The sequence below is a fragment of the Phaseolus vulgaris genome, chromosome 6, assembly GCF_051622355.1.
Source record: "Phaseolus vulgaris cultivar YP4 chromosome 6, ASM5162235v1, whole genome shotgun sequence".
Lineage (NCBI taxonomy): Eukaryota > Viridiplantae > Streptophyta > Magnoliopsida > Fabales > Fabaceae > Phaseolus > Phaseolus vulgaris.
Window position 1 is genome coordinate 37500731 of NC_143503.1, and position 22484 is coordinate 37523214.

The following is a 22484-nucleotide window of genomic DNA, read 5'->3' on the forward strand; positions in this document are numbered from 1 at the left end:
ATAGTTATAATTGACAGCTAACCATAAAAATAAAATAAAAAATACTAGTTTTCTCTTAAATTTATTAAATAATCTGAATTATATTAAAAAACACGTCCTCTTTTGATCAGAATGCATAAAATATTGTCATTCTATTGATTTCCTCATTAATATTAAACAAAAGTTAAAGATGCTAATTTTCTTGAAACAAATGAAAGACAAAAAAACACTTAATAAAATAGCATATTTCCATTTTATAGTTTATTTAAATAATTACTTGAAATATTTGTTAATTTTCAATTGCAACAGCTAATAACAAGATGGAGAGAGCAGTAATAGAATATTGGATTTTAAAGGTTATAGCAGTAATGGAGTATTAAGTTTGATGAATAACAAGTAAATGTATTAATTCCCAAGTTCAAAAGTATCAAAAGCGATGAGATGAATAATAAGATAAGAAAACATAAAATATGGGGCTCATAAACTAGTATATGGATATTTAAAGGAATTTGAAACTAGCCTATACTCTTGAAAAAAATTTAGCAGTAACATCTAAGATGTCACATGACATTAGACTGCAGTTTTCTTGTTCCTGAAATTCTCCTTCATCATTGCAAATTTTTTCTTACACTGATTCACAGTCTTCCCAGGTACAGCTGCTGCAACTCTCTCCCACCTCTGGCTTGTTTCCTTTGGAAAGGCTTTTAGAGCTTGAACCAGTGCTCGTTCATGCACTGCAGACCACACATCCTGTTCTGAACTGGAAGAAACTCCATTAGCAGATGCAGAGTTCTGATTATCTGTATTCTTGCTGTGAGAATCTTCTGTGTTATTGGTTGAGGCAGGAGTTGGAGTTGGAGTTGATACCCCTTCTAATTCTTCTCTGGTTGTCAGTGGAGACTCAATTGATTGTGCACCAGGTTTCCTTTTCTCAAGAAAAGTGTCAAAAGCTTTTGATGAATCAGGTTTCTGGAGGAGTACAGTTTTAGTTGCCTTCATTATTTCTTCAACAGATCTTCCAGTACCAATGTATTCTGAAATAACCTCCCATCTCCTTGAAGTTCCTTTGGGGTATTTCTGCATTCCTTTCCTCAGTAGATCAATCTCTTCTTTACTCCAAGGTTTCTCCTCCTTCTTCTCAACATTGCTTCTCGAAGCACTGCCATTAGCCTTGATGGAACCATTGGAATTTTGTTGATTGGTTTTCTCATCAGCCTTGATGGTTTTCTCATCTTTCTTAGAGCTCAGAGCGTCTCTCAAAACACTTGCTTGCTCTAATAAAACCTGCCTGCCTTCCATGTTCTCACATAGACTCCTCATCTGCTCAATATCAAGTGACATGCAAAGCCTTTCTACATCATCATCAGAAATATCAAGCAAACGTTGGGACAGAATAGGTCCTGAAAGAGTCCGGAGGCGAGCTCGCTCCTTTCGCAACAGCTTTTTCTCTTTCTCTTTGACCTTCTTCTGTTGTAAGGCAGCTTCTGCAGCTTGTCTCTCTTCCTCCTCTTTTCTCTGCTTCTCCTCCTCTGCAATTCTGGCTGCTTCTTCTTCCTGCAATTTCTTTGCCAGGAACTTAGCCTCCTTTTTCCTTTGTTTCTGAGCTTTTTCTTCTTCCTTTCTTCTAGATATTCTGGGGTCCCTCTTGTAAGCATTATCAACAAGAGTACGAATCCGTGCATAGTCCTCCTTCCTAGCTTTTTCTGTCAATTTTGCATTCTGCCTTTCCATCCACCTCTTGTGGTCTCGAGATTCAGCTTGCTCGAGATCAAACTCATCAGCATGTGGAAACTCCCTCCAACTTTTAAAGGAGTACCAAAAATTGTAGAAATTATCAACTTCTTTTAATGGAGTATTATCATCACCTAGTGTAGGAATTGGTTGATTAACCGACCATCGTCCGTTCCTCATAAAAGCAGGACCAAACACCTTAAAGAAATCTTGTGGAGCACAATCAGTGGGAATCTCGTCATCAAACTCATCAGTGGAATCATAAATCCTTCTCTTCACAGAATCAGTCAGCACTTCATATGCTTCCTGGATTGCCTTGAAGTGACTTTCTATTTCATCCTTCTTTGCTTGTTTCGCAGCTTCAGTTTCCTCAGCCAAAAGAAGGGCAGCCTGCTTGTCAGGATGAAACCTCAAGGCAGTTTCACGATAGCTTTTACGGATTTGATCCTCAGTAGCCAGATACCTTAGATGACCCAGACCCAATAATGCATAGTGATCTTGTTGCTTGTCCCCAGTACCAGATTTCTTTTTGCTTTTGCTGCTATAAGAATCAGATGGAAGGTACGTTTGTTCCTTATCATCAACCACCTTTTTGTCATCAGCCTCATTCTTCTCTTCCTGAACACCACGAAGTTTAAGTGCAGCAGAATGGAAAGAATGACCTGCAGGTTCATATTTCAAAGCCTTCGTCGGAAGACAGTTTGAAGAGACAAAAATAGGTTGTCCATCTACAATCTCTTGTGAGTAAGTAATAAGACGGAATTTTGTATGTACAGCCATAATGGTGGCCTTTCAGAACAAAGAAATATGTCTCCCCTCAAATTTAACACCGCAACCTGCATTCAAATAAAAACTCAGTTAGACAATTCCCAGTCCCTTGACTTCAATTAAACAAACATCTAAATCATTATTTTAATAGAATGAGATATTTTCTTTAAGAGAAAGTGGACTACAACTGCGAAGTGAAGGGAAAAAAAGGCCAATAATGCAACAAGGATGCCCAATCTCAAAGCATATTAGATACAGCAACTCTCTTGATGCAGCAATGAACGGATTAATAGAACACCAAAGATGAGCACTCTGTTAAAAACTTTTAGCTAATACACCACAGAATTTAAAACAAGCCAAAAACTGTTTCAGAGTAGACCTAAACAACTATTGCTCCTCCAAGCAGCATTATCTAAGAAGTAAGGCCAAAATTCAGCCATATAAACATGTCATTGCAGCCTATGCAATTTGGCATCACCAGTTAACAACATTGCCAACAGAAGGCAATCGAAATATTTTATAATGGGAAAGTAGCCATCTTACAGTGAAAAAAGAACAAAAACACAACACACTGAGCTTTGTTTTCATGAAGGTGGTAGAAGTGAGACATACAACACTGAACAGAAAAGAAGTAGCTTATTGGCAAGTTTGCACTGTACAAAGATGAAAAAGGCAACCACTGGCCTCTCAGAAAGAGGCATATTTTTTAAAAATAATGTTTTTCCAAACTAAGACGAGAAAGGGTTACAGATACATTAAATAGGTATTCAGTTACTGCACCTGGGCTTAAAATACACGCATTGAAATACAATTAACTAGATATCAAAGAACTAAAAACATGGGTAATTAGAGGGAAAGTACTGTGTATGACCTCCGAAAGTAAATATCGATTCAGCTTCACATTAACTGCAAACATACCAAAATTCATTAAACTCTCAAACCTAAGGCAAAAAACAGTTTAGACAAACATAGTTCCGCCAATTCTTCCCACTTCCCTCCCTAACTTCATCAAACGAATAAAATAAAATAAAATCACCCCATTCAATGAAGACAAAAGGTAAAGGAAATAACACATCCAAAACATCTTTAGTTAAGTAAAAAACAGCCTAAAGCTACCATTATGTTAACATAAAATTCATATTGTAACAGTGGTCCTGCAGAAGAGCCTTTTTCTCAAAGCATGAGAACGAAAATCCGAAAAACATGAAAAAATGAGGACAAGAAACATTGAAAAGGCATAATAATTTTTTTCTACTGAAGATTGTAATTAACTGAGTGCATGTTGGGTTCCACATCTGGGATCGACAATTAGGGTAAAATCACGTCGAAGACAATGCAAAAGCAACATGCTCCCAGATACACAGTAACAAGATTTGTGGATTTCCTTTAAGTAGTATCCAACACCAAAACTAAAAAAACTTCAACAAAGAAACCGCAGAAGATGAAAGAACAATTATAAACGAATAAACGAAAAGTACACAAATTCAATCAACCATGAAGAAAAGAAAAAAAATAACCCAGTTAAACAAACCGAAAGGGCTGAAGCTAAACTGAAAAGGGTTTCAGATATATGCAGAGAAAGGTTACAGCTGTACCCAGAAACCGAGAAAAGTGTAGGTGATGCAGGAGGAGAAGTGGAAGGAAAACAGATCGTGATTGGCATGTGGGGTGTGTGATGCAGAAAGTGATGAGATGGGAAAACGAAGAGGAAGAAGAAAGATGAAAGCTTTACCAAGAAAAAAGGAGGGAGGAATCACGGAATGAAGGGAAGAAGAAGCCGACTCTGAAGAGCACAACACAAGAGAAGGAAAGCTTTGGTTTTGGTTTGGGCATTTTATATGTGGCAACACCCACTGCCCTATCTCTCTCTCTCTCTTTCCAAAAATAAATCAACATTATATTAAGAACCCTAACAAAATATTTCTTCATCTCAATTTCCTTATTTTGCATAGAATAAAATAATATAAATTTAAATTAATTGGTTATTATTTTTAAAATAGATTTGAAATTTTGATGTAATATCTATCATATCATTTTAAATATAATTTGTTATAAATCATAACAAATTTATCGCGTATGTGAACAGATAATATTTACATTAACTTCTCTTTAAATTTTAAAGCAAAAATAAATAAAAAATGTTGAGAATGCTATATTTTGTGAAAAAACTAGGTTAAGAAAAATATTTCAAGTGTGTGAATTTTACCTGAATTGAAAAAAGTCCTTAAGATGGATCTTTGTTCCTCAAATTGGACCCAATTATCATGAGAATACTTATGATTATGATTGATGAAAATAATTTTCTTACTCAACACCATATACATAAGTATATTTAGGTCTCGTGCAAGTGTAAAATAAAATAAAATAAGATAAAATAAGATAAGATAAAATAAAATAAAATATTTGTTTCTTCGACGATAATTTTCTTCTCTTCTACATTTCTTGTTTCTTGCAATACATGCCAAAAACGTTTTGAACTTTTACCTCCAATAACAAAAACTAAGACAAATGTGGGGAAAGTAAAAGATTTCTTTCACACCTTTGAAAACATATACTTATACCACATTATAATAAATAATAATATTTAAAAATAAAAAATAAATTATCTAGTAAAATAATATAAAAATACAAATAGAATTCAAATTTTAAAAAGTAAAATAATATAAATACAATTGAACACAGTTTATATCTATTTGGTTTAGTACATAATTTTTTTTAATAATCTTAACGTTATCAAAGTTTTATTATCTAGTTCAATAGGAACTTAATCACCACCTTAAGGCTCAAATCCTATCCAAAACCAAAACAAAATGGTGTTTAAGTTATGAATGCATGAAAGAAATTTGAAAACCTTGCATGTTTTCTCCATATTTTCAAATGATAAGAAGAGATTAAAATTGTAATTTCAGGTCTTATATGAGGTGAGAAAGAAGACATGGAGGTACAGAAAGAAATTCCCTATAAGGCATTGGTTAAAGCCTCACAAAATAGCCCAATAAATTTGAGGTCCACAATCAAATTATTTTCACTCACTAATATAACTATTCTTGTCCTTTTACATTTATACATCCACCTGTTCAGATCAATCCACATAAATTCTGAACATAACTTTAAATAAATTAAAGTTAAATATACTTTAAATTTAATTATCAACTGCACATTATTTCCATACTATTTTTAATATACAAAAACACAAGTGGTTACAATAGAAAATAACACATCTGAAATTTATGAAGAAGTTATAACTTATCTTAAATATATATAAATATGATGTCCCTTTCAATGCATGTTGATATGTTGATGAATATATATAGCATATGGTTTAGGTAAAGAGAGAGAGAGAAAGAATGAGCATGCATTTCCATTACTAGAAATAGTGTTATATGGTGAGTTTGGTGAAGACTTAGAAGCACTGAATAATGGCTACCATTTTCATCTTCATCTTCTTCTTCTTCCTCGTACCCTCTTGTAACCACCTCAAACCTTCTTTTTTTGTTTCTAATTTTTCATTTCTATTGTCACCATTCATATCTCTTTCACTGGGAATGCAGATGGATTCGACTCGTTGGATCCTCTTGGCAACATCACCATCACATGGGATTATTTCTCCGACAACGGGAATTCAGTCGACGTAACCATTTCTACTTTTTATTTTTCTAACTTACGTATTCTGTTCTGATTTACCCTTTTTATGGGCTCTTCATCATCGCCGTCTAAGAAGATATCAAAGTGACTTAGTCAGAATGTCTGCGGGTTTTCGATGTTCTTAAGGAAACAGTGAGATGCGTACGCTTTGTTTGTTTGTTTTTTAGGGTTATGTTCGGTCTCTTGTATACTTCCAATCACTTCATGCCACGTCAGCTAAACATAGTGCATTTCTTTGGCAATATATGAGGCCATTCTAGTAGTTCACTCTGTCTCAATAGTCTCGTCTACGTGGGTTGCTGTTCAAGTGTATGTAACAGTTTCTAGATTAATCAAGATTAAGATATATAAGTGTTTATAAATCTCACTTATAAGCTAGTTTTATAAAATTGATTATCAGAGTAATTCCAAACTTAATCTAATTATTTGTTGGATTTATCAGTCTACCCAACACGAATTGGTAAACTCGATGTGCAGATGTGTTGAAGATTCACGTTAACTAGAGATTATGACTTATAAATACATGCAAATCTCACTTTATAAACTGAATTAAGCTTAAAGTTAACCTATAGTTTCGTATAAATACTGAACTGCAATAGCATGCATGGTAACAAGTGCGATTTATGGTGTGTTTGGTTTACTTGGTAGGTGAGGGTATCACTGAACAACTTGCAGCTATTTCGTCACGTGGAGGAACCCGGTTGGAATTTGGGTTGGGCATGGAAAGGTGATGAGGTGATTTGGGCTATGTTGGGAGCAGAGGCAAAGGAGCAAGGGAATTGCACAAGATTTAGAGGACAACAGAAACCACACTGTTGCCAGAAGGAGCCTGTTATCATTGATCTCATGCCTGGAACCCCCTACAACATGCAGACTGCAAATTGCTGCAAAGGTGGGGTCCTAACATCCCTAAAACAAGATCATTCCAAAGGTGGCGCCACCTTCCAGATGAATTATATCAAAGCTTCAGTCTCCGATTCAGGTGGCAGTTTTAGCATGCCTGAGAATTTCACCCTTGGAGTTCCTGGCTATAGCTGTGGGACACCCTTTCAAGTCCCCCCAACCAAGTTTACCAAAGATGGACACAGATGGCAACAAGTCTTGGGTCAGTACTGCTTCTTAATATCTCTTTTATGCCTCACAAAGTTACCTCAGAATCGTTAATAACTCTACTTATGTATATGATAACATGGTCAAAATTATTCTATACACATCAATCTTTTCTGCTCTTGTTTTATCTCACGTGAGTTATTTTGTTGGAATTATGTGGGTTATATATGCATTCTTCTGTCTGATAAGTTGTTTCGACATGCTCTTTGTTCATGTATATTTCAACAGCTTGGTGTGGTTCATATTGTATTTTTTTTGTGGATTACTTGCAGAGACTTGGAATGTGACTTGTATTTACTCCCAGTTTCTAGCATCACCTACTCCAACATGTTGTGTCTCTTTGTCTGCATTCTACAACAGTACCATTGTTCCTTGTCCCACATGCAGTTGTAATTGCCAAGGACTACCAGGAGCTACTAATTGCGTCGAGTAATTCTTCTCATCTTCACTTAATTTATGCTTCAAAGCTTCTTTCATAGAATAACCAATAATCTATTTGCAGTTCTGATAAGACTTCAGTGTTGCAAGTACCACAAACAAATCGCGGAGAAGCATCAGCGGCAGTGATCAGGTGTTCACATCACATGTGCCCCATTAGCATTCACTGGCATGTGAAGCAAAGTTATAAAGAGCATTGGCGGGTCAAGATCACAATCACAAACATGAACTTTGTCAAAAACTATTCCCAGTGGAATTTGGTGGCGGTTCACCCTAACTTCCGAAGCGTAACCCAAGTCTTCAGTTTCAACTTCCAAACCCTATCAGTTTATGCAAATTTCAGTAAGTTACTGCATTATTGTCACCATTAATAATACTGTAAGAGTATCACACCTCAATCTAAGAACCACAGTCACATAAAAACACTTTGTTTGAACTATGAGACTCAGATACTCCTCTTAAATAACATGCCTATGTCGGATGCCTGTATCGGTGGTGAAGTTTCAAATGCAAAAAATATTTATTAGATTTATGACGAATGAGTGTTTTGATGGTGTATGGATTTCAGGTGACATAGGGATGTTTTGGGGGCTACCATACTACAATGACAGGTTGCTGACACATGGAGAGAATGGGCATGTGCAAACAGAGGTGTTACTACACAAAGATCGAGGAGAGTTCAGGTTCAACGAAGGATGGAGTTTTCCTAGAAAAATTTCATTCAATGGCGATGAGTGTGTGATGCCATCTCCTGATGCATACCCTACACTCCCCAACACAGCTCATATTTCCACAACAACCCTTCCCACAATTTTCCTTTCACTGTTACTGCTCTCAATTTGTTCTACATCTTTAGAATGAAGAATTCTAGTTTAGTATTTCATAGTTTAGCGTCACACTGTATTTCTAGTTATTTCGTGTAGTCAAAACCTCAATAATAACAAATCAACTGTGTTATAACCTTTAAAATTGGTCAAAACACCATTAAAAAAAATTATTAGAAAAAAAATAATTTTAAAAACTAAAATATTTAAATATTCACTAAATTAGATTAGAAACTATTTTATAAATTAAATTAAAAAATTATTAGTATATAAAGTATTTTCTCTCATTAATACAAAATTATAAAATAATTTTTAATTTAATATTTATTCATTAGGTATCAAGATTTTAGTTACTTAACATTTTATATTTTAAATTATTAATATTTATTAATCTTTTAGATACTAATTTAAAATCTAAAATATTAATAATTAAAACTCAAATAAGTAATTTAGATATCAATTTAAAAATTATTTTATAGATTTTTATTAATGATAAAAATCAGTTTAGATATTAATAATTTTCTATTCTCTAAATTAATATCTAATTTAGTAAATATAAAAACTAATTAAATTTATCAATAAATTTAATTGTTATTTAATAATTTTTTTATAATATATAAAAGCAATTACAACTATGGCACTATAATAATAAAACTTTGCACTCATTAACCTTGCGAATTGAATGAACGATCGTTTTATTCCAATTTCAAGTTTGACTTCTTAACCCTAATTGGATACGTTGTAGTATTTAATAAATCATTAACTATTATTTTTAAATTTTAAGATAATATTGATTATTTTTTTATCATTTATATTGTTTTTCCTCATTAGACGCTTACTTAGTTTATATATGTATTTGTTATAATATGAAAACTAAAAAGGATAAAACAGAAATTCTTATAAACATTTTATTAAAATAAAAATTGATTACGTTTCTCCAAAAAAAACCTACAATACTTAAAACAAGACAAATGAACACAACATAATGTGATCAAAAATCACATTATCCGTTTCTATTAATATCAATTATACATTTATTTATTTAAGTCTCTATTCTATTTATACATTTATTTATTATTTTTCTATCAATTTCTCTATCTTCTTTTATATTCTTTTTTTTATGATTTTTTTTTCATCTCACCGCACACTACAAGAGAAAATTTTAGGTTAATTTTTCCATCTCTTTTCATTTGTCTTTTAAAATTATTTTGCAAAAAAAATAAATAAGTTTTCTTATTTTATCACTTTCTTTCTCCACCTCTATTAAAAAACACAGAGTTTAATAGTTTAGAAATAATAGTTTAATAGAGTTTATTTTCTTCTTAGATATAAAAGTTACTTGATTTTATTTATTTGTTTATGATTTTTTAAAATGATAATATTTCTTTACTTTTTGCATATTTTTTAATTAACAACAACATTTTTATTGTTTTTCATCTCTTTTTCTTTTCTTCTCTTTTTATCACACTTTATTTTATTATTTTCATCCAACCAAACATAATAATAAAGATATAGTGCCGATTAAATAAATAAATAATAATTTATACCTCTAAGGGAATTTTCTACTTTTCTAAATTATTTCCTTATTTTATCTTTATTTTATATTTTTTTTATTAATTTATTTTGATTATTCAGACATTTTATAATTTTATAAATTAATAAAATAGTTTTTTAATTTTAAAATTTTATGTTATTTATTCTCATTTAACTATTTGGAGAGATTGATATACGTTAATTTTATTTATTGTCACCTGACAGGAGGAGAGTGGAGAGATTAATTACTTTCCTGTTTTAAACTTATATTCTTCTTTATTAAATAAACAATTTTAAAATTTTATTTGTTCCCACTTAACTGTTAAGGAAGTGGAGAGATTGACAGGTTAATTAATTTTATTTGTGATCACTTAACTAACAGAATGGTGTAGAGATTGATTATCAGAAGTAGCGTTGAATGTAGAACAATTTTTTTATTTTCTCTCTCTTATTTTATCTCTCTCCTTCCAAATCTTTTGAAACCCAATAACATATTTCTCATACATACAAATACACATGAATTTATATTTAAATATATATATAATAAAAAAAACTAAAAAATACGAATGAACAGACGAAAAGATCAAGCATCGCCTAATAATAATAATAATAAAGATATAGTGTAATAAATAAAAGCGTAATTAATATTATTTGAACTATCTGAATGAGAAATAAATAAAAACAAAATAGTCAAAAGAAACAACACTTAAAAAGGAAGAAATAACTCTTTACTATTATAAATCATAAATGCCAATTAAACTTTCAACTCTGACTTTTTAGTGAGATTGGTTAATGTGATATAATTATTAATTACAGAAGTTATGGCAACACATGAGAACAAAATATAATTTAATTAAAATAGTTGTTACATTAAATATCAATTAATGATCATATATATATTAATAAGAAAATATATAAGTATATTTTTATTAGAAAATGATATATAAGATTTTTTTTTCTAAAATTTTCTTTATTAAAGATATATAGGAACTATTTTTTTTCTATACCCATCAATTTTAAGGAGTCTCACTTCTAAATTTTGTTAATTTATCCTTAAGTTCAAGTTAATAGCACTCTTATTCCAAGATTCTCCCTTATATTGATTAAAATTTACTGAAAATTAACAATTCTAATGGGTATAGCTACTAAATAAAAAATATTTATTAAATGAGAAGTGAAACCTTCCAAAATTAATTAATAAAAATAACATTAGAAAAAGAGGAGTCAACGAAAGTGTATGTATACCAATATATTTCAATATCAGATATTTATATGAAATTGCTTTAGGGTTTCAAAAAACTACTAAAAAAGTTAATTTATGCAAATATAAAAGCTAATTAGCTTTATTAATTTCATTTAAAAACAAATATCCATCCTTCAATTATTTTTCATTATAATTTGATATAAAAAATATTAAAATTAATATTTTAATTTCATAAAACATATTTTTGGGGATAATATATCATTAAATAAGATAATATAATTAATATTTTTTGTATTTTAAACTAAAATACATTATTTTTATTATTATTTATATTCAAGACCGAATGAAATATTACATTTTTTCAAATCAATTGTACATAAAAAAATAAGTAATTTTAATAGTTGAAGATAATAGTATATTCATAGTATACTTGTAATATTTCTTTTCAGCGTTTAGTTTATTATCTAAACTTAATTGTTTACTTGGTTCAAGTAGAATTGAGACTAAATCTCTTAAAAAATGTTAGATTCTTAGTAATATAAGTGAAACAAATATAATTGAAAAAATTAATAAGATATGATAATTTTCAATCATAATAAAAATAATTATTAGTAAAATCAGTGAATAGTACATGTATACAACAAGAAAATCATTAAATATCAATTAATTTTAGACTAATTAATTAAATTAAATATTATTTTATAAATTAAAAAATTATTGATATTTAAATTAATTTTTATTATTAATAAAAATGTATAATATACTTTTAAAATTAATTAGATATCATGAATTTAAAAACTAGTTTCTAAACTATAGTATATAAAATAGTATTTATTATTAATAAAATTTATAATTTAATTTTTAAATTATGACTAATTAATACGAGTTTAGAAATTAATTTATAAATTTCATTAATAATAAAAAATACTATATATGAATAATTTTTATAATTTTTAAAATAATATCTAATATAATTAATATTAACTACTTTTTGTCTTTAAAATTAATTTTGTTGTGATAAAATTCGATAAAGCTAAATTAATATTTTTAATATCAATATAAAAAAAATTAGTAAAATTCAATCCTATGCTTCCGTGTCAAAATAAATAAGATTTTCGAAATATATCTGATAACAAAACATATTGACAAACAGACTAATTAATATCATAATTGCTCATTAATATGTATAACTCATTCAACTCATCATATAATATTTAATATTAACTATTTAATTAATTAAATAACTTTTTTTAAATATATATTTGTCATTTAGTCCTATTTGAAACCGTTTCTCTTTGACTTAAACTCTCATCTACAACTTCAACGCTAGAATCCCTCACTTAAAAGAAGGTGAATAAGCATGAGAGATTAAGTTTTTATTTATTTTTTTATTACACAAAAGCAAGTATTTTTCAATGTAAAACAATTCATTATACTAAAGTCTTACAAAAATTGTTTAGATAAACTACAAGAAAATCATGAAATAGAAACTAATTTTATAGATAAAAAATAATTAGTTGTTATAGTGACTAAATTAGATACCATTTTAAAAACTAAAAAAATAGTTTTTAAATATTTTATTATTGTTAAATAGTTTATAAATTGATATCTAATTAGCTATACCAATTATTTATATTCTAAAATTGGTAGCAAAAACTTTGGTTACTAATTAGATACTAATTTAGAAACCATTTAACAATAATAAAAATTAATTTATAAACTAAAAATATTTTTAGTCTCTAATTTAGTCATTATAACAACTAATTATTTTTGTCTATAAAATTGGTTTCTATTTCATGATTTTCTTGTAGTGGGAGTCTTAGAAACAATTATCTTCTACTTTTCCTCTCGGTTTTTCAGCTTCTCACTAATGACTTAGACTTTCTATGGATCAGCTAACTTGGATTATATTATGTGGGCTTGGACTTATTTTTGGCTATTAGATATGGACTATCACTCAGCTATTGGATCTGGGTCAGCTCTCAGCTTCTAGATCCAAAGTGAGTGTACCTGTAAGGGGCTCCGATGGTAAAGTTATAATTGGTTTGTTTGATTATCAGATAAAAAAAAAACATTCTACTTACCTATTACACAAATCACCTATTTTATATTTTAACTTGATTGGACTTTTACTTTTCACACATTATAGTTACTAAGTATATTTCAAGTGTTTTTTGTCTATTTATTGAACTTTGATACAATGCTATTTTATTCTATTATTTATTTATATTTTAACTTTCAATATTCTGAGAGTCTTACGGCCTTTTGACCTTTCGACCTAGTCATTACCGTTTACAAAAGTCAATTACATACACATGTACAATATAACTTTTTATTTTAGAATTATTAATTCTTCTTAAGTAGCCTAATTTAGTTTCTCTTTTTTTTTGTGTTTCCCAAGAAAACTTATAAATATAAAATGTTAGAGAAGTCCTAACCTACTTCTAGAAGACTTGTTTAAAAAACGAAACACATTATAAACTTATACTACTTACACTATAAGAAATCATTAAATGAAAACTAATTTTAAAGACCAACATAATTAGTTTTTATTTGAACAAATTAGAGACCATTTTATAAACTAAAAAAAAAAATTGGTAGCTAATTTAGAAATTAATTTAGAATATAAAGTACGAAGTAGCTAAAATTTTGGTAGCTAAATTATAGAGACTAATTCTAGTCTCCAAAAAGTCATGATGCAATCCAACTTCAGAGGTAAGAAGTTGCCTAACCGATAGTGTGCCATTAAAGCTTTAGAATTGAGTTGCACTTACACATACATATATGTGTGATTATGTATAGTTATATGTATATTGTTTAGGTTGAATATATGTATGATTATGTATAGTTATATGTATATTGTTTAGGTCGAATGAGCAAAAGGTTGAAAGGTCGATAATAAGATGAAAAACTAAACAAAAATGAATAAATAATTAAATAATAAAATATTATAGCAAAATTCATTGAATAGATCTAAATATGTACAATATGTTTAAGAAATATACACTAAAAGAAAATCATGAAATAAAAACCAATTTGTAGAAACCAAAATAATTAGTTGCAATAGTAACTAAATTAGAGACCATTTTAGAAACTAACAAAAAAATTGGTTTCTAAATTAGTTTCTATTATTTTCTATTATTGTTAAATAGTCTCTAAATTAGTATCTAATTAGCAACCAAAGTTTTTGCTACCAAATTTAGAAACTAAATAATTGGTAGTTAAAACATTAGTTGCTAATTAGATACCAATTTAAAAACTATTTAACAATAATATAAAATAATAGAAAGTAATTTAGAAACCAATTTTTTGTTTAGTTTCTAAAATGATCTCTATTTTAGTTCCTATTGTAACTAATTATTTTGGTCTCTAAAAATTGGTTTCTATTTCATGATTTTCTTGTACAAATAGTAAAAGTCCAATTGGGTCTAAAGTTCAATAAGTGAGTACTATAAACAGGTGATCAACTCAAGAAGTAAGTAGAGTGAATTCTATCTTATAATTAACCAAAATCGATTATGACTTTATCATCGGAGCTCCTTATAGGTACACACATCCGCCTGAGAGCTGACCTTGAGTCTAAAAGTCAAGAGTCCAAGTTGACTAAACCAGAATCCGTCCAAGTCCAAACTAGTAAACAATGTAGTTGAAAGTCCAAGCTTGAATCAAAAGATCGTGAAGCCAAGAAGTTAAGAGAAGAAGAAATTCATTGTTTTTAGGCCTTGTAAGAACATTATGAATTGTTTTAAGCATGACGAAATAAACTTAAAAAGTTGTCAGTAGTCAATCCTAAAAAACGTAGTTGATAAAATACGTTGAAGTTCATTAAAAAAAACAAAGATCTCAATTAAACTATTAATGAAAAAAATTAAATAACCTAATTAATGCTTCGCGTTTAATCCGGAAAATAAAATGATGGTTTGAAGGATTTGTTTAAAAAACATGATCAAAACACATTAAAAAATGATATATTGACAACTTTCACCAGTCTACAACCTCAATTTTTACCTAAAACTTGTATCCGTTTATGAAATAACGAAAATAACCTTTCTTTATATCATCGATCACTCGTTGAATATTGAAGCATAGTTGTCAAAATATCATTACTCAAGATGCACATGTAACCCTTGTTGAGATGACGTGTCACATCCCACCTTCTCTTCTTCTCTATAAAAGCATGAACACATATCACCATTCATACATCAACCTATACCTTACCCTTTCATCTCTTCACACCCCAAATCCCAAAACACCATCACCATGTCAAGCGTCAACACCAGTGCTTACACCACCCAACTCCGAGCCTCTCACTTGGAAGTACAGTTTGGGTACGAGGAGTGTTGCCGCAACCATGCAGTGGCCGTAGGAGGAGCTTCCTACGATGGCTGCAACGAGTATCAGAAAGCAAGGTCGCAGAACTCTTTCCTCTGTGCATGCTGTGGTTGTCACCGCAACTTTCACCGCAAACGCCCTACTTTGAAAAGAGAGCGCCGAACTGAAGCAGGGAATGGTCGTGCTCTGGATATAGTTCCTGTTTCAGAGACGTTTCGCCCGGAGCGTAGCAACAACCCAGAGCCACTGCAGCTGGTGAGGCCACTGAGGAGGAGGAGGACGAGGTTCTCGCGCGACCAGAAGAAGCAAATGACGAGGTTTGCTGAGATATTGGGGTGGAAACCTCACAAGGGTAACAGGGAGGATATTCAACGTTTCTGCACTGACATGGGAATAAGCCGGAAGATCTTCGTGGTGTGGCTGAACAACAATCGTCACCGTGCAACTCCGAATGTGAGTGATCCATGAAGCAGTTAGAGGTTGATGGTTGGATCGGTCTTGGCACTTGGCATTAATAAGGATTTTGTTTCCATGTATTGTTCCTAGTATCAGTGTGTTTGTGTTTGTGTTTGTTCTGTGTTTTTCTTTTCAGTTTATCTGTGTTTTCAGTGCTTTGACTTTTAGTGATGTAGTCCATGTGCCATGAATTTCTAAGTGAATGACTGTTATGTGTTTCAAATGCATTCTTCATTTTCCTTCACTCTATCTTCAACCTACCTCAAAAATACTTCCTTATTAACCGGATCTAAATTTTATCTTATAAGCCGATTTTATAAAGTTGTTGAGTTAAACTTAAAGTTCACTTCTTAATATATATCAGAGTCATCTAAGGTTTATCTCAAGAAAATATATATCAAAGTCATCTAAAGTTTATCTCAAAAAAATATATATCAGAGTCATCTAAGGTTTATCTCAAGAAGGGTTTGTTGAGCTTACATTCCTTATGTCATCGATGAATGATAAATATATAATCTTATTATACCATTTTTATTTTTTTAATCTTTCTCGCTCTAAATAGAAGTCATGTCAAGTTTATATTAAATTCTAAACACATATACATATTCATTAAAAGAAAACTACTAAATTAAAATGATTTTTTGTGGAATCTTTCCTCCTTTCATAAAATCAAAGCTCACAATTTAATTTTTCTTTTGGAAAAAAATTGTTTCACAAGCTCAACACTAAAAGAATTTCATTTATAATAATATAATATTATTTTTAATTAAAAATAAAATAAAAATAACTGAAAAGAATAATTATTGAATTATTAAGGGTGTGTATTTAATTTTTGGAGAGTCGAGAATAATCACTCTTTTGTTTTATTAAAAACCGTCACCTTATTGTCATGACTTATTAAATTTTGTTTTGTCGTTTCTTCTTAAAAAAATTAAAGTCATATGCACCATTTACTTTAACGTGCCGGTAATATAAATATTATGCTTGTTATATACGTTACTCGATAACTAAAATCCAATACAATTAAATAGGAGAAAAAAAATTAATGATTAATGTGATAACGGGTAATTGAATATTTTTTTTATATATTTTTCTTCAAGCTTATTCATACTCATCAATGTGGAAAAACTCACACTTATAATCCTAATATTAATATATACTACAATAAAATCATTAAATAGTAACTAAATTTAGAAGCAAAAAATAATAATTAGTCACTATATTAACTAAATTAAATACTAATTTAGAGAAAAATTATTCATATCTCAAGTGATTTCTATTATCAGTAAAAATTTATAAAATGATTTATGTATTTGTATCTAAATTAGCTACCTAAGTTTTAGCGATTGATTTTTTAGATTTTAATTCAGTCTCTAAAAGATTAATAGAGACTAATTTAGAATATAAGTAGTAAATAGCTAAAATTTTGGTAGGTAATGATTAGATACCAATTTAGAAACCATTTTATAAATTTGTATTAATAATGGAAACTATTATAGATACCAATAGTTTTTTTAGTTTATAAAATAGTCTCTAATTTAATGAAATAGTAACTAATTATTTTGATCTCTATAATTAGTTTCCATTTTATGATTTTCTTGTAATAATATTAGATAATAAAAAAGCGTAACAATTCAAGATCAAAAAATACTATCCAAATTGAAAAATCAATACAAATATATAGTTTCATCTTGTCCTACAATCTCTTAGTCATGTACATCTTGTTTCTCTCAAAAAGCATGTCTAAAAAACAACCATATATTATCGAATATGAATCTACATAATTGAAATATTGAATATACATTTTTCATTTTCTTTCACTCTCTCTTCAAATGACCTTAAAATAACATTCTCTTTAACTTCGTTATTTGTTTATTTAATTTGGATGAGCACCATTTCTATTTTCTTAATCTTTGTCATTCTAAATAGAAGTCATGCCAAGTTTATATTAAGTTTGCATTTGTATCTCATTTGTTTTACATTGAATTTGACATATTTATTATAAGAAAATCATTAAATATAAACTAATTTTAAAAATAAAAAATATTTTTTATTATATTATAATCTTGTTTAAAATAAAATATTGTATTATAAGAAAATAATAATTTTTATGGATGCTGAGTGAATAGAACTAGTGTTAAGGTATCATTACCCAAAAAAAAGAATGAAAATGTCATAATAAGATTTTGATGGTGATAGATTGACACAACAAATAATAAAAAATATGAACTAACAAACCAATAAATTAATATTTTAATATGTTTAATTTATTTTTTAATTTAAAATATTAATATATTATTATAATAGGCTGTCGAGTACATGTGATTTACTTTTTTGGTGTCAAAGTAATCTTTTACACAAAATTGTCCTCTTTTCATAAAATGAATCCCACAATTTAGTTTTTTTTTTTTGAAAAAAAATTGCTTCACATCCTCAACACTAAAAAAAAAATCATTTATAGCAATATAATATTATTTTAAATTAGAAATAAATAAATATAACAACAAAAATAATTTATTGAGTTATTAAGTAATTGTATTTATTTTTTGGAGTGTTAGAGAATCATCACTCTTTTCTTTTATTATAAATCGTCACCTCATTATCCTGACTTATTAAATTTTATTTTGCCGTTTCTTCTTATAAAAATAAAGTCATATGCACCGGTTTACTTAGCGTGTCGTTTATCAAAATATTATACCTGTTCTTTACTTTACTCGATAACTAACATTCAATACAATTAAATAGGAAAAAAGTATAACGATTCAAGATATATTAGATAATAAAAAGTATAATGATTCAAGATCAAGAAATACTACCCAAATTGAAAAACAATAATAATAAATAGTTTCATTTTCTACTACAATAATTTCTTAGTCATGTACATTTTCTTAAGAGTGAAGTCCTAAGTTCCTCTCAAAAAATATTTTAAAAACAATCATATATTATCCAATATGAATTTATATAATTGAAATATCATCCATGTAAATTTCATTAGACTTTAGATCATTTATCGATATGTGCGTATCATGCCATATTAATATTCATTGTATCCTTCCAAATTTTTTTTCATGACCCATGCTTTTGTGTTTTTTTTTTTTTTTTAATTTTAGGTTTTTCTTTTCATGTGACGACACAATTTAACACTACGAAACACTACGAAACAATCATTGTTAATTTTAGAGACAAGAAACAATTAGTCATTGACTAAATATTTTAGAAACTACAAAATTATTGATATTCAAAGTAATTTCTATTATTAATAAAAATGTATAAATTATTATCTAAATTAGCTACCAAGAGTTTAGTTAGTAATATTTTAGATTTTAAATTAGTCTAAAAAATTATAGAGACTAATTTATAATATAAAATATTTAGTAGCTAAAACATTAGTAATTAATAGTTACATACCAATTTAGAAACTATTTTATAAATTTTTATTAATAATAAAAATTATTTTAAATATCAATAATTTTTAATTTATAAAGTTATATCTAATTTAGTTAATATAATAATTAATTATTTAATTTTTATAATTAGTTTTTATGTAATGATTTTTTTGTTGTAATGTTATGTCTTGTAATTGAATATAGTTTTATGAAAGTAAAATTAAGAAATTATGTAGCTGTTTTTTAGTTGACGAAGTTTTAAAGAAATTATACGGTCATCCATTTTAATAAATAAAAATTAATATAATTTGATAAAGCATAATTATCTAGTACAAATATATTAAAATTGGTTAAAAAATTATGTTTTTTATACAATAATATAAATAATAACTCAATTAAATAATGTGAATAGTGTATTTTCTTAATATAATAGTATAAATAATAATAATAATTTAAATTAATTATATGAATATTTAATTATAATTATTATGTGCACTAAAATTATTAAATTGGGTAATAAATTTATTTATACTAACAATATACAAATAAGCTTTTATAATAATATCAACAATGAAATTAATTGAAAGCTTGCAAAAAATTAAATTAAGTTATAATCTAAAATCAATTCAATATCTGTGTTTTTATTTATTTTTAATGATCATTAAAACTATTCTTGTATAATTTGAATTAATATTTTTAAATTTATGTGTTTTTTTATGACATAGACAATATAGAGTTCCAAATTGACATCGCAAGATCCAGCGTGGCACCATGCTATTGGCTCAGTACACGTATATTCCAATTTTTTTTTTATTTTGCGAAATCATTTTATTAACCTTCTTAGTTCTATAAAATTCAACGTTCATCACTCAGCATTCATATTTGTTCATTTCTGAATTCAGATCGAAAGGTAGAAGAAAAGGAGAGAGAATGGACGCCATTGATTCCGTCTTCGATCCCCTCAGAGAATTCTCCAAGGACAGTGTCAGACTCGTCAAGCGATGCCACAAACCCGATCGTAAAGGTGTAACCCTAACCCTAACATTTCTCCATCGTTTTCCTTGATTCCTAATTTTTTTTTTGTTTTTCTAAATAAGATTGAATCTATGTTCTGTGGATCTTGATTGATTGGATGGTTTGGGTGTTTCAGAATTCTCTAAGGTTGCTGTGCGTACCGCGATTGGTTTCGTTGTGATGGGATTCGTCGGTTTTTTTGTCAAGCTCATCTTCATTCCAATCAACAACATCATCGTCGGATCTGGTTAGGTAAATTATAACTTTCTCAGATTTGTTTTCATTTATAGTTTTACCCTGTTATTCATTTGTCCTGCTTGGACCTCTGTCTTTTATATTGTTTTTGAAGCTTGGAGACTGATCTGATTTTTTTGTTACAATTTATTTGGTAAATTTTGAATTTTTCATATTGGGATTGCTTGTTTGGTTGAGTTGTTATTCAGAAGCATTGTTGACCATGTTGTGCTGGCGTGGTATATTGGAACGATCTGATATGAAGGTTTAATTGAATCAGGGATTTAGGGTAGTTATTTGTAAAAATATTCGGTGCTGCTTATGGTTACATTTATAGTGTAAGGCATAGAATGATGAGTTAATTGATCGCATTATATGGTGAACTTTTTACTGCAACTATTTCTAAATGAACAGATATGGCAATCTGGTGCAGTGATTTATTAAAGAACATTAATCTGTTAGTGTGCATATTTTCATGTTTTAATATATGGGGAGTTTCTGCACTGTTACATGTATGTGAGATTATGCATGATTATTTCTCAGTACCCTGTCTTTGCTACCGGTTTCATTCGGAGCATGTAATTGCTATCTATGTTTTAGATGAGAGTGCTTGGTCTGAACATTGTTGAGGATTTTATTTTCTTCTTGGAATATGTATACTCTTTGAAAACCAGCTTCGGTAGATTGTCTAGTTTTTATTATCGATTTAATGCTGTTTTTCTTTATTTTCTCTGTTTTGAGATGTTGGCTGTTAGTGAAACTGTGTCTTTAGCTAAGTGTGCAAAATGGATGATAAATAACCCTTGATTATTCCGCAGGATGAGGGGAATTTTTCAATTGCCTCAGGAGTCCAAGTTGTCAAACATGAAGAGGCAGAAAGAGTTCCCACTTTGTTAGGTCATCATGAACTTAATTGTAGTTTTTTTGTACTCTATTTTTGGTGTACACTTGTATCTTATCTTCGGAAGCTTTACAGTTTTATTTGAAATATACAATTTTATTCTTCCGTGTTAGACCCTTGACACATTGTTTTGATTCAGGAGGAAAAGGATGAAAAAAGTAGTTGAGAAACTATTCTTTTGGTTTTGATTCTTTGAACTTCGCTTTCTTAGTCTTTTTAGATATTTTAGAGCAAAAAATAAGAAAGTCCACACCCATTGATGAGGTGGAACTTGTATAAATAAGTTGCCAAGAACAAAATAAATTTAAATTAACTCGAACTGTTTAAATGTTGATAGGCAATAACAGTGGTAATTATTCTTCACCTCCTTTTCTTAAGGATCCATATTTTTTGTACTTTGACATACTGCTGAAAGTTACAACATAGAACCCAATTATATGTAAAATAAGTTAAATACTTGAAATCAAAAGAAAAAAATATAAGAAGGTTACAGAACCAGAAGTTTTCTTCATAATCTGTGACATATATTTGTTTGAGTAAAAATCTGGTGTTGTGTGTAAAGATTTCCCGTTTTAAAGTCGTGCTGGTGAGGTTCACTTACAGGGAAATTAAGGGGGTGGGTGGCGGAGATAACCCAATGGTGTCAGTGCAGCGTCTGTTACGCTCTCAAATTCACATTCAAAAATGGGTTCCCTTAACCCATTGAAACAACCCATCCATATCTCCTTTACTCCTCTGGGAGAAAAAATCAGAAAAATAACAGCTATAAGAGGCCAATAAGTAAATAATCGTCTTCGTCTGCTCTCTGCGACAACCATGTGCTAGTTATCTGCTATCTGCTACAACCATGTGTCACTTATCTGCTATCTGCTACAACCTTATGCCAGTTATCTGCTATAACCGTATGCCTGCTATCTGCTATAACCCCA

General features: G+C 29.0%; 4 protein-coding genes across 6 annotated transcripts; 3 read left to right on the forward strand and 1 right to left on the reverse strand.

Annotated features, from left to right (window-relative positions):
- Positions 1-360: 360 nt before the first annotated feature.
- On the reverse strand, positions 361-4380 carry LOC137832893 (uncharacterized). 3 transcript variants are annotated; one of them, XM_068641283.1, is made up of 3 exons: positions 4211-4375; positions 3350-3384; positions 361-2546 (listed from the first exon to the last, which is right to left on the reverse strand). In XM_068641283.1, the coding sequence occupies exon 3, from the start codon at positions 2488-2490 to the stop codon at positions 550-552; it is 1941 nt and encodes a 646-aa protein (XP_068497384.1). In that variant the 5' UTR covers positions 2491-2546; positions 3350-3384; positions 4211-4375; the 3' UTR covers positions 361-549. The 3 variants fall into 3 exon arrangements, with proteins under 3 accessions (XP_068497384.1, XP_068497383.1, XP_068497385.1); XM_068641282.1 differs by lacking the exon at positions 3350-3384 and having other exon boundaries at positions 4211-4380; XM_068641284.1 differs by lacking the exon at positions 3350-3384 and having other exon boundaries at positions 4074-4305.
- A 1517-nt stretch (positions 4381-5897) lies between these two features.
- LOC137833595 (COBRA-like protein 6) lies at positions 5898-8532 on the forward strand. Its single transcript, XM_068641936.1, has 6 exons — positions 5898-5946; positions 6030-6109; positions 6772-7228; positions 7506-7662; positions 7736-8013; positions 8240-8532. Exons 1-6 carry the CDS (start codon positions 5898-5900, stop codon positions 8530-8532), a joined length of 1314 nt encoding a protein of 437 aa, XP_068498037.1.
- A 6960-nt stretch (positions 8533-15492) lies between these two features.
- On the forward strand, positions 15493-16210 carry LOC137833596 (zinc-finger homeodomain protein 5). The gene is made up of 2 exons (XM_068641937.1): positions 15493-16017; positions 16157-16210. The coding sequence occupies exons 1-2, from the start codon at positions 15493-15495 to the stop codon at positions 16208-16210; spliced, it is 579 nt and encodes a 192-aa protein (XP_068498038.1).
- A 4058-nt stretch (positions 16211-20268) lies between these two features.
- On the forward strand, positions 20269-21728 carry LOC137832907 (protein transport protein Sec61 subunit gamma). The gene is made up of 3 exons (XM_068641300.2): positions 20269-20430; positions 20557-20672; positions 21473-21728. Exons 1-2 carry the CDS (start codon positions 20337-20339, stop codon positions 20670-20672), a joined length of 210 nt encoding a protein of 69 aa, XP_068497401.1. The 5' UTR covers positions 20269-20336; the 3' UTR covers positions 21473-21728.
- Positions 21729-22484: the final 756 nt, after the last annotated feature.

Bases quoted from the DNA above. Each gene is read 5' to 3' on its own strand.
- LOC137832907 (XM_068641300.2), top strand. From the start codon at position 20,337: ATGGACGCCATTGATTCCGTCTTCGATCCCCTCAGAGAATTCTCCAAG. The intron at 20,431-20,556 runs GTGTAACCCTAA...TGGGTGTTTCAG, and splicing joins CCACAAACCCGATCGTAAAG to AATTCTCTAAGGTTGCTGTG.
- LOC137833595 (XM_068641936.1), top strand. From the start codon at position 5,898: ATGGCTACCATTTTCATCTTCATCTTCTTCTTCTTCCTCGTACCCTCT. The intron at 6,110-6,771 runs GTAACCATTTCT...TTTACTTGGTAG, and splicing joins ACAACGGGAATTCAGTCGAC to GTGAGGGTATCACTGAACAA. The intron at 7,229-7,505 runs GTCAGTACTGCT...GATTACTTGCAG, and splicing joins CAGATGGCAACAAGTCTTGG to AGACTTGGAATGTGACTTGT.
- LOC137833596 (XM_068641937.1), top strand. From the start codon at position 15,493: ATGTCAAGCGTCAACACCAGTGCTTACACCACCCAACTCCGAGCCTCT. The intron at 16,018-16,156 runs GTGAGTGATCCA...TTTTCTTTTCAG, and splicing joins GTCACCGTGCAACTCCGAAT to TTTATCTGTGTTTTCAGTGC.
- LOC137832893 (XM_068641282.1), bottom strand. From the start codon at position 2,490: ATGGCTGTACATACAAAATTCCGTCTTATTACTTACTCACAAGAGATT.